This window comes from Engystomops pustulosus, chromosome 4 (genome assembly GCF_040894005.1).
Source record: "Engystomops pustulosus chromosome 4, aEngPut4.maternal, whole genome shotgun sequence".
Lineage (NCBI taxonomy): Eukaryota > Metazoa > Chordata > Amphibia > Anura > Leptodactylidae > Engystomops > Engystomops pustulosus.
Genome location: NC_092414.1, coordinates 101338546 through 101351433, shown reverse-complemented (window position 1 = coordinate 101351433; position 12888 = coordinate 101338546). Strand labels below are relative to the sequence as shown.

At 38.0% G+C, this 12888-nt stretch overlaps 1 protein-coding gene across 3 annotated transcripts in view; it reads left to right on the top strand.

The window, feature by feature from the left end:
* The window catches only part of DOCK4 (dedicator of cytokinesis 4), a 182204-nt gene that overhangs the window by 50907 nt on the left and 118409 nt on the right, over positions 1–12888 (top strand). For all 3 annotated transcript variants that reach the window (XM_072146918.1, XM_072146919.1, XM_072146916.1), the window contains exons 5-8: positions 288–384; positions 2942–3090; positions 7535–7619; positions 10133–10284. In XM_072146918.1, coding sequence (XP_072003019.1) covers positions 288–384; positions 2942–3090; positions 7535–7619; positions 10133–10284 — 483 coding nt within the window. The remainder of the gene's footprint in view (positions 1–287; positions 385–2941; positions 3091–7534; positions 7620–10132; positions 10285–12888) is intronic.

Here is a 12888-nt window from a genome sequence, read left to right as displayed (position 1 = left end):
CACTCGGTCTCTAAAAGGTTTGCCATCACTGCCTTATAGGATTATGGGGAAAATGTTGATGTGATGCTAGTATTGTTAAGCATTGAATCCTTGAATAATTTGTTTAGAATATCATAAGGCTAAGGTAACCTACTAGATGAGAAGTGAATGATAAACCTTAGGTAAACAAAATGTGAACTCGATGCTCTCAATCTAAATTTGTTTTGGGATGTCGTAATATATTTCTGCTTCCTCATCCATATAGCACATTACACCACAAGTTCATGACTATTTTTTTGCTTTCACAGCCAATTTGAAATGGTTGTTCCTACTGAAGATGCTGTTATTACAGAAATGACTTCTACATTAAGAGACTGGGGCACAATGTGGAAACAGCTTTATGTGGTGAGACATTTTTTAGGTATTCTTAGAATATGGTTAGAAAACAAAGTAGCTTTTTTCATAAACAGAACCCATTTTATCCACTGGATGTGTTTAGCATTGCCATTCATTAAAGTAAATAGGGCTGCAGTATATAATATAACTCCTTTACAAAAGAGGAGGGATGTCTTGAGGAAGACAACCATGTTTCCAGTAGGAAAGGTGTATATTATAAAAGTTAACACCTTCCAGATCATGTTTCAATTTATGTCCTGTGTGGTGGCATCATTCAGAAAACCACTTGAACTTTATTGTCCAAAAAAATGGGAAAATCGTTTGTTGCACAGTTTACATAATATATAAACATAATTACATATACATAAAAATACATAAAATTGCATGAATAACTATAATTTTTTTTTTAAGGGCTACAAGCGCCCCGAGAGTGAAATTGTTTCTCTAACTTATTTATAGTTCAAAGTTAGATGTATATTTGCTGAATAATGTCAAGGAGGCAGAAAAATTTGCAATAGAGTCAAGTTCTCCTCTAAGAATGCACCCTTGACTATAATTGACGGCCCTACATCCAGGGACCGCACTAACCATATCTTCTAAAGGTTCATGATGCCAAAAAAACATTTTGAGGGTAGACTTCAGTGTTAAACTCTCTGCCTCTGTGACTTCATACAACTATTTTACCTCTCACTTCAAAGTTAATTTTATGGGTTATGTCACAAGAGTGGAAGATGAAAGAAAAATGATCTGCTTCACAACATACTGGTGATGGTTTATTGGGTTGGTTTCTGCTGACCGGTTCCCTTTAAGCCCCTTTAATTAGTCTGCTTAATTTTAGTATGCAGGATCTGGAAGAAGATCTTAAGATGACTATATAAAATAAAATACAATGTAAAAAAACAGAAAATGTGTGTTCGCATCAACAAAAATATGTGTGGAGCCCACACAGTTAAGGCCGCACAAGAAACAAGAGACTTGCCAAAAAGAAATTTTTTTTGGTAAACTGAATAAAAAGTTATCAAAAAGTTAGTTATTTAGAACATGTGTATGTGAGCTCACCTGCTGTGATGGCTGTGTAGGAAAGGTTTTAAAGGTTCAAAGGAGTGCCCAAGTTACTTAAATTGTATGTAAGCTAAAATCCTCCCAAATCTCATCCCTCAAATAAACAACCTTCTCCAAAGATGGTCATGTGTAAAATCAAATATTTTTATCTAAATATCTTTCATGTAAAAGGAATTAAATGTAAAAGAGCAATACAAATCTAAAAACTAAAAAAAACCCACAAAATAAATGTCACTAACCAAAAAGTGTGTTTATAATATTGGGAAAACATAGTAACAATAGAGCTGACATATACAGTGGCACAAGTTGGGCATGAAATATCGCCACCTGATATGGTGTATACTGGTATATGGTGTATATTGAAAAAACACCTGTGGGGCTACATTACTTACTACACCACTTGATCAATTCTTTGAGGGAAAAAGGTTACAAAATTAGGGTCCCTTTTGGGGTTGATACCCTCCTGCTACCTCAGGGGCTCTGTAAATGTGTCATGGTGCCTAAACTCGATTCCAGCAAAATCTGCCCACTAAAAGCAAAATGGACTGTAAATCCATAAACAGTTTATCAAATTGTTTAATTGTGGGTCAAAAAAAAATCTTAGGTTTAAAACTTCCTAATCAAACTTTACACTTCCCATTAGTTGGTTTAATTTATTCCAGAAAATGCTGTAAAATGTTGGCACTGATTTCAATGCATTGTGTCACAATTCAGGCCATGCTAAGCTAAGTCCTAAGAATGTCTGAAACATATGACAAATGTGGTGCAAATTCTGCTTTATTTTAGTTAGTTTATCCCCCTCAGTATGTTACATAAATACTGATTATTTTCTTCATAATTGTTTAAGGGGTTGTACGGGAATAGGATATATATATATAATGGCTGGGGGGGGGGGGGGGGGTTAAGGGGCAGGGGCCAATAAAAATAAAAAAGCATTCTTACTCATTCTTACTCTCCTCTCTCCCAACACCCGTTTTCCCATGGTGCAACCCGTGACTTCTGGCTTCTGTTTCTATGCAGAAACTGGTGGTGACTTGCATATATAGTCAAACATCCGATAATACTCTGAAACTCATGTACATGCAGTCCCCCGGTTATGTACAAGATAGTGTCTGTAGGTTTTCATAAACTGAATTTGTATGGAAGTCGGAACAGTTATATTTTGTATGTGTAGTTCCAGAAAACAAATGTTGTCATCTGTCAGACGTACTTAAGTCGGGGACTGCCTGTGTAGATATGTGACCTGTTACATAATTCCTCAAGAGAAGGGCTGAAATTTTATTTGAAGAAATGTTGTCTGTATATTTGTTCTTCATAACTGGAAATATATTAACACAGCCATACTATAAGTTGCTGAAGTGCTTTCATTTGCAAACTCGGTTTTCCAAGCTCATTGACAATTTCATCCCCATTGAAAGGATTTAACTTTATCTCAAATAAAGGTGAAAGATTTTAAGATGTGAGAGGCTTTTAAGCTAATAATTTTCTATTTTTCACACTACAGAAAAATGAAGGTGACCTCTTTCATCGCCTGGGTCACATAATGAATGAAATCCTTGATCTCCGCAGACAAGTGCTAGTAGGACATCTGACTCATGATCGCATGAAAGATGTAAAGCGGCACATAACAGCCCGTCTGGACTGGGGAAATGAGTGGGTAACAGATAATCATCTCACCGCTGACACATACACGAAATGCTTTCACAGCGAGGGTTTTTCCATTGCTATTAGACTTAGAATGAAGCACAAGATAGTTACTCGCTGCTTACTAAGGACAGGCATGCCTGGAGGCCATAAAAATAAAGCTTGTAAATAGACTTGACATTTCTAAAACCTTACAAATGTAATATACTTAGCACACTGATCACATTAAAGGGGTTGGCCACTTTACTTCTTGGAATGTGTGTGGAAAGCATGATATTAGGTCATGAACAGCTTTATTGAAATTTAAAGTGAAGCCCCTGGTTCAAGAATGTCTTTTACCTCATCAGCTGCCTTTCATGTCCATAAAATGTCAGGAGATGAAGGGTCATGGGATCCTTAATTTCCATGGATACCCGTGTAGTCAGGACCTTATATACCAGTGATGGCGAACCTTTTAGAGATCGAGTGCCCAAAATGAGACCCTAAAAAAACACAAGCTTTTCCCAAAGTGCCAACACGGCAATTTAGGCAGTAACAAACTTATTGCTACCAGAATTTTTTAGCTCAAATCGGACCCTGTCCACACCTTTTCACTCTTCGGACAGGAACAAGCAGCACAGGATGGGTCACTTTAAAATAGCAGGGCACTACTTCGACTGCCTGAGACTGCAGGACGATGCAATGTCTGGTAAACTCTGTGCCTGGGAGACAGAAAGGCCTCCGAGTGCCACAGGTTCGCCACCACTGTTATATACAGTATAGTATTCTGTCTAATATACTGTCCTTCTACAAATTGCAAAAAAAACATGAAGTAAAGTGGACAACCCCTTTAATTCTCTATACATGAGAATTCTTGGGTTATTTCAGTTGCATCAAGGTATGAGAGTTAAAAAGAAAGAACAAACAAAACAAAAACAACTTTATAAATGATTGCAGTTATAGTGATACAATTTTGGCATGAGAATATACAGTAGGTAGCTTTCTTGCTGGCCTTCGTACTATATCATTTGTCATCTCTCTACTGTTGTGTTTTATGGCTCTACTTTACAAATTCTTTTTATAATTCTTTTTAACATTTCATATTTAAAAATGTAAGTCCTAAGTCCAGAGCCACGAGCTCGCGATTTTGATATACTTTTGTACTAGATGAAGCATATTGCATTGCATCTGGTGAATTAATGCTCCATTAATCCAATTATTTTTGCTGCTCCAGCTCAAAATCAGCACGTACAGAGACAAAAATGCTTAGCATTAACTATCAAAACAGGTATTTGTACAGGCCATTAATAAACTGGAACTTTGGAACTACATCTCAGTGCCTTATTATAAAAGTGCTTAACAGACATTTTAAAAGGGGAATGCAATAATATTTAAATCTGTTATCAAAATCTAGCATAATCACTTATCAATAGATGCTGGCATGTGATAGTGGTAATCTTATATTTGTTGTCCTTGGCCTCCTGTCTTCTAAAATCAACTTTTACTTTTAAGCTAATGAGCCAGAAGGGCTCGGGGGTGGGGGTGGGGGTGGGGGATGGGACTTTACCATAGCCAATCTTCCAGCCAGCTTCACAGCCTCTTACACTGTCTCTTTCTCCCCCTCCACCTGCTCAGCATTCTCAATGCAGCAGAGGAAGTGTCAGCACACGGTAGACAGGGGAAGTGCTCCTTGCACAGTGTAACAGCCTGTGAAGCTACAGCACGAAATATGGATAACAAATATAAGAAGATTACCACAGTCACGATGCATGGATCTATGAGAAGTGTCCTTGGTTTATTATGCTTATGGTAGATTTCCTTTAAGGGGTATATGTCACCAGAAAAATGTTATCTTTTAATATCAATATAATATCAGAACTGTTTATGTCTAGGTCTGCTGATGTATATCTTTTAATCGTGTACAATATGTATACACACATATATATATACACTCATCAGAATCCTGATCACATTGATGCCTATTATGCACATCCACAGTACACAATAGGTGACTTCACAGCTTCTACTCTGTGGCATCTGGACAGGTAATAGATTTTGCCTGGAAAACTCTTCCATAGAAATAAATGAGGTCAACTCTAGACTATTGCTTTACTATTGTACAGTTTATGGTCTCTCAACAGAAAGTAACAGACTATTTAAGACTATTTTTTTTAAATATGTAATTCAAAAAAACATACTTAAAGACCTCTACCACCATTTTCTCATGGTAGACTGTCCCATATGCCACCCTTGGTACCTTATTCTTTCTATGGAGCCTCTTTGCGCTTCCTCCAGGGCCCCCGTGGTATGGAGAAAATAAACTTTTATATCTATTGAAATGAGCCGGAGGCGCTCAGGGTCTCGTCCAACGAGCGCCTCCTGGCTCCTCTGAAGGCTAATTTATGCACGCCCCCTGCCTTATTGGTATGCGCCACTCCAAGCAACCAACGCAGTCAGGCAGCTGGTGACCTCTTCCGACACTCTTGATTTCTTGCGCAGTCGCACAGGAAAACTGCGAGCTGCGCAAGACAATACCGCGACAGAACAGAGTAGCTCATACGAATGAGGCGGAGGGCATGCATAAATTAGCCTTCAGAGGAGTCAGGAGGTGCTTGTCGGATGAGACCCTGAGCGCCTCTTTCTCCATACCACGGGGGCCCTGGAAGAAGTGCAAAGAGGCTCCATAGAGAGCATAAGGTACCGAGGGTGGCATATGGGTCAGTCTACCACCGAGAAAATGGTGGTAGATGTCCTTTAAACATAATTCCATAATTCAGAAAAACTTGTTTTAAGCACTATGTTATTTTCTATTTAAGAATTCTCATTAAGTTAGCACATAAGTGACTGTCCCAGATTTCAGAACCAGGGTAATATGCCTCTTCAGTATCAGACACAATGGGGAGGATTTACTAAGGCGTGTCGGCCTTCATTGTCCCTCCGGTCTTTTAATAAATCCAGATGAGCAGTCTGCTGCTCTGTCCTGTTTTCCACTAGGTTTGACTTGTTTAGATCAGTGTAAACCTGGTCTAAAAAGCAGTACCGTAACTCCGAAGAGTGGGGACATTCATGCCCCCACTCGCTCTGCTCCCTAGCTATTAGCTTCAGCTGAAACGCTAAAACATAAATGTGGTGTTTGGTGTGAATCAGCACCGGAATGCTCCTTTAGGAGCAGAGTTCATCAGTAAAAAACAAATTAATACCTTGGCGAAGAATCCCAAATAAATAAGTTGAAGAGTCAGCACTCCAAAATGTGTTGAAAGGGGGTGAACCTTTATTCCATAAACCACATTTTATGTATATATATATATATATATATGTGTGTGTATGTATGTATGTATGTATGTATGTATGTGTGTGTGTGTGTGTGTGTGTGTGTGTGTGTGTGTGTAAAATAAATAAATAAAAAATATATATTTATATATTTTTTTTAATATATCCCGGAATACCCCTTTAATTTTTTAGAACTGTATGTTCAAGCATTGTGCTTTAGTCATTTACCCCTGACTCAGCTGTGTTAGGCTAAATATGTTAAAAAAACAATGCTAGGGTTGCTGTAAAAAAAAAAATGCTAACTTTAAACCACGCCAGCCTCAATATTTTTCAATGGTCACAAACAAAGGTATATTAAATCTAAAATGTAATACTGGCTCAGTATCTGTCTTCGTTCTGTATTATATTGTTGGAAAAAGCTCCAGTTCTTGTTTATAAATGGAATGTAATCTGCACAGATGGATATGGAGCTATTATGCTTTCCCTTGAACTGTATAGATTTCAAATGCAGGGCACCTACTGTGCTGTTGCTTCGTTTAATACAGCTCCCTCACGATACAGTATGGATTATTAATGTAATTGTTGAAAAACTGAATGCCAGTCTAAAGAATATTATATTAGTCATGATAGAAAATGACAATTTGTTTGCAATGTTTCTGCAATTTTCTTATCAATTATTGCATTTTTTACTGTTTTTTTTTTTTGCAGTAGGTTGCAAACTATCAAGTTATTTATTATTTTAACCAAGCACTGTTACTCAAGAGGCTATAACGTGTTATCATTACTGCATTTACACCTTTGATATTCATGTTGATACATGTCAGTAATGCTTCATGTTAACACATAACTAATCTTTACATATACAGGTTTTGGTCCTTTGTATTGTACATCCTTTGTGGTGTAGTTGTAAAATAGTAAATATATCTTCCATTTAAGTAGGTTCTTCACCCTATTTAATGCAGAGGACAGAGTTATGTGTAAAAAAGTGACAGAAAGTTAGGAGGGAGATAAATATACAAGGGAAGCGAGACATCACATTCGCTCAGTGCATATAATATATCTAACATCCTAAAAATGTACCATAATACACCTATTTGTAGTATGTCTAGTAAGCCTATAAGAGTAACTGTCATTTATTTTAATAATACATTGAAGTATGGATATTTTATCAAACATTTCACTTTTTAATTTCAATACTTTATAGGCAGCTGGGTCTTGACTTGGTGCCAAGGAAAGAGTTTGCTATGGTAGATCCAGAAGATATCAGCGTGACAGAATTATACAGACTAGTGAGTATGACAACTGTAAGATGTTTGACTGAGTATATATTATTTACATTATATAAAATGAAAGTTCAAATTCTAAATAAAAAATTATTTCTCTTTTTTTTTTTTTTTTTTTTTTAAATTAAAGATCACACTTTAAAGAGAACCTGTCAAGCAAATTAAACCCCCAGAGCTAAATATATTTTTATAAACTGCCATTAGAAACCTTTGCCCCTATACCTACATTGTCCCTCTATATGCCTGTAAACTTAAACTATCAGGTCCTAAAGCTTTATGCAAATGATCTGAGATGGGTCCAATGAGCCATTATCATATTCAGCTGTCTAGCCTATTTATATCAGGCACAGCCACAACCCTAATGCTTGACTGACGGCCTGCATAATGATGTGACATTCATATGTACTTCCTGGTTCTGGCGGCCACGCCCCCTGCAACCTTTGTGTGTTTGAGATAGTCCTATACACATGACTGATAGCCTGTATAATGATGTGACACTCCTGGTGCTGGCTCCTCTATGTGCTTCCTGGTTCTGGCGGCCTCTTCCCCTGCAGCCTGTGTATGTATTCAACTGCTCCAGGATGCAGCCATGTGTATCGGAAAAGAAAGCATGTTTGGCACTTGTGTAGCTAATGTCTTTGTCTCTCACATGTTTATAGCAGAACACAGCATGCTGGCTCCTCTATGTGCTTCCAGGTTCTGGCGGCCTCATCCCCTGCAGCCTGTGTGTTTATTCAACTGCTCCAGGATGCAGCCATGTGTATCGGAAAAGAAAGCATGTCTTGCACTTGTGTGGTTAATGTCTTTGTCTCTCACATGTGTATAGGAGGAGAGCGTATGTTGGGTACCTGTGTAGATGATGTTTGTGTCTATCACATGTATAGGAGAAGACAGCATGTCAGGCACTTGTGTAGCTGATGTCTGTGTCTCTCACATGTGCATAGGAGAACACAGTATGTCAGGTACTTGTGTAGGTGATGTCTTTTTCTCTCACATGTGTATAGGAGGAGAGAGCATGTCAGGTACTTGTGTAGCTGATGTCTGTGTCCCTCACATGTGTATAGCAGAACACTGCATGTCAGGTACTTGTATAGTTGATGTCTGTGTCTCTCACGTGTATAGGAGTAGAGAGCATATCAGGTACTTGGGTAGCTGATGTCTGTGTCCCTCACATGTGTATAGCAGAACACAGCATGTCAGGTACTTGTGTAGTTGTCTGTGTCTCTCACATGTGTATAGCAGAACATGTCAGGTACTTGTGTAGCTGATGTCTGTGTCCCTCACATGTGTATAGCAGAACACAGCATGTCAGGTACTTGTGTAGTTGATGTCTGTGTCTCTCACGTGTATAGGAGTAGAGAGCATATCAGGTACTTGTGTAGCTGATGTCTGTGTCCCTCACATGTGTATAGGAGGAGAGAGCATGTCGGGTACTTGTGTCGCTGATGTCTGTGTCGCTCACATGTGTGTAAAAGTAGAGAGCCTATCAGGTACTTGTGTAGTTGATGTCTGTGTCTCTCACATGTGTATAGGAGGAGAGAGCATGTCAGGTACTTGTATAGTTGATGTCTGTGTCTCTCACGTGTATAGGAGTAGAGAGCATATCAGGTACTTGGGTAGCTGATGTCTGTGTCCCTCACATGTGTATAGGAGAACACAGCATGTCAGGTACTTGTGTAGTTGTCTGTGTCTCTCACATGTTTATAGCAGAACACAGCATGTCAGGTACTGGTGTAGTTGTCTGTGTCTCTCACATGTGTATAGGAGAACACAGCATGTCAGGTACTTGTGTAGTTGTCTGTGTCTCTCACATGTGTATAGCAGAACATGTCAGGTACTTGTGTAGCTTATGTTTGTGTCTCACACATGTGTATAGTAGAAGAGAGCATGTCAGGTACTTGTGTAGTTGATGTCTGTGTCTCTCATGTGTGTATAGAAGAACACAGCCTGTCAGATACTTGTGTAGTTGATGTCTGTGTCTCTCACATGTGTGTGGGAGGAGAGAGAATGTCAGGTACTTGTGAAGCTGATGTCTGTGTCCCTCACATGCCATTAAATAAATCGGCCATTTTGGCAAAACATTTCACATTTTAATAACTTTTTATTTACATGATTTATACGCAAATATGGTCTTTCACGGCAAAGGGATCCTGATTTTATTGGAAGTATTGAAGCAATAAGGGCTGTCTTGTTTTTTTGTTTTCAAGATCTGTTTATCCATAATGAAGTATGGCTGGGGATATCTTTAGACATGTTAAATGGTTGTTTGAAAGGTCTTTAATGTGTGATCATTGAGGGCCAAACTGTGGTGAACCCTGCATATAATATTCAAATAATCATTTTTTTAGTTCAGTCATAGACAAGTATTTTATTATTATTTTTTCTTAACTTTACTTGGGGGGTCTCCATTACACTCTCCATTTTAGGAGAGTGTAACAGAGACCAAGAACAGAAGGAGAATGACGAGTCTCCATGTACCTTACATTCCATTGATTTCTTTTTTTTTTTCTTATGTTCAGATGGAGCACAGACACAGAAAAAAAGACACTCCTGTACCTGCAAGCAGTCACCACCTGTTTGTACAAATGAAAAGCTTAATGTGTTCAAATCTGGGAGAGGAACTGGAAGTGATATTCTCACTTTATGACAGCAAAGAAAATCGACCAATAAGGTAACTCAATAAATAATTTTGGATGACAGTATTGCAGTGTTTGTTTTGTGGAGCAGTCTTCACATTTTGTATTCTTGGTATACACCAGTATTTATTCTTAGTAGTTTTTTAGAGGAAACTAGTATTGTACAATTATATTTAAGCCATTCTAATTGTAAACCCATGAATGTAAAATTTATGTAAAGATTTATTTTTACTGCTGTGTATATGAAAATGAAAGTTCTGCCTGAAGGCCACATTTACATAACTTGGCCGCAATGTAAACCATGTAATCCAACTACTCCTTGGACTGTAAAAAGAATCCTTATCACTTGTTAACCAGTCTGGTAGGATAGAAGGCTTGCAAGTGGAGCCCTTTTTGGAGACCCTATGTCAGTGATGGCAAACCTTTTAGACACAGAGTTCCCAAACTACAACCAAAACCCACGTATTTTTGACAAAATGCCAATGCTACAATTTAAGCAGTAACTTATTACTCCCTGCTCTGTTACATGTTTAAATTGTATAGGCACCAGAGGACACCAATAAAGTAGAAAGAAGGAGAAGTTTGGATTATCATTGTAGCTTCCTTCTAGGGTCCTGTGCTGCCTGGGACTGCAAAAGGCCTTAAAGGCCTGTCTGGCAAACCCTGCCCTGGGGTGATGGCGTGGGTGCCCATATAGAGGGCTCGGAGTTCCACAGCTGGCACCCGTGCCATAGGTTCACTACCACTGCCCTATGTACTAATGTGACACAGAAAAATAATTTGTTTTGATATGGCACTACATTAAAATGGTGCAGGTATAATTTCCATTTAGTGTTAATGTTTCTAAATATCTAAAAATGGAATTTTTAAATTGGTTTTAGGCCAAGACTTGCAAACACAGTTTCTTGCATAATATACTGTATTTTAAATGTGAAAAATCAAAGCTTTGATGATTCTGCACATGAAAGGAAATATTGCCCAGATACTGAAAGCCAAGAGGCCTCTCTGTATTTTCTTTTCTCTTGACAATTCCCAAATATTCATTTCTGACAAGGTGATCATGCTCTGTTGCGTTCAGTGGATGTTTTTTTTATATATATTTTATACTTAAGATTTCTGTCCAGCACCACTATTGAACGTGCAGTTATCTGCTGACACAGCAATAGATGTGTTTGCATAATATCTTGTATTATTTAGTTGTGTGTTGTGGTAATTCAGAGGGACTGTCATGATGTTTGTTTTCATTAACATACAACCTCTCTGAGTACCTCTTTTGACCAATTCAGCTTGATATTTGCCCATGTATTCATCTGGTAGTTAAATTGAAATTTGCTTCAGTCATACTGGGACATTTTAAAGTATTTGTTTAGTGTGATGCCGATAATAAACTGAAAATCTTAAATGAAATCTACCATCAAAACCAATCAGGATAGATCCAGACACTGACTTTCTATATCAACTTCTAAAATTATATTGGGAGTTTTACCAGAGTCCCTCCATTCTGTAGCATCGCAGGCTGTTACACTGTGCAGGAGCACTTCTCCTCTCCCAATATGTGCTGGCACTTCCACTCCTATGAGAGTGGGGAAGTGCTGACGGAGCAGAGGGCAGGGTAAGACTTGCACCTGTACAGTGTAAGAACCTGTGAAGCTACAGCACAGAGAACCCTTTTGACTCATTAGCATCATTTTAAAAGTTGATTTGTAGAAGGAAGCAGGCCATATATAACAAATATAAGAAGATGACCATGGTTACGGGACCATTTATTTATGAGTAAATGCCACTGGTATATCTTGCTTGATTTTGATGTAAGATTTTCTTATTTTGCTGTACGTGGACAAACACATACTATACAGAAAAATGTAAAGGTATTTCTGAGGTTTGTATTATCTGTCAGTGAGGAACTGACACTCTTAACCCTTTTTGACGTATTCTGGCAGCCTTTTGCATATATGAATAACATTGGAGAACAATTAGAGGTGCAGCTCCATTCTCTTTATTGTGGTCAGAATTGGGATCTGCAGCCAACCTCCTTTTCAAGCGGAAAATCTCTGTAGGTCAATGCAATCGAATTTGGAGGGGGGGAGGCAATTCATTCACCCATTAGGGTAAAATTATCTTTCATTCAAAACTGAGTTGATGAAGTGGTAGAGTGATTGGGTAAGAAGAAATACAATATTTATGGATGTGATAATGTTCTGCCAGGGCCTTCTTGGTATGTACACAATCCAGTAGAGCATTGTGCCTTTTCACATCAAACTATTGGTGTACAATGCTGTCATGCCTGAAGCTTAGCTGTTCATAGTAGAAGTACAAATATCTACAAAGTTACTCCCTGTTTCCTAATTCCATTTTATTTATTTTATGTGAAAATATTGCATTGCTTTGCTGTGTACTCAATAATTATGTATTGTACAAGTGTTACTCAATGAAACCGTGGTTTTCTGCTGCAGTGGGCAAGCCAAGATCTACTGAAATTAAAGCAACTTTAAATTGAAGATTATAAATATTAAATGTCAAGTTTTTGTTGCCCACTTCAAGCATTATGGTTGACTGCTGTTTTAATTGGCATCTTTGTCATGTTTTCACTGGCATATTGATGCTGTCAGTATATGTAGAAGACGTTTTGTGACATAAAA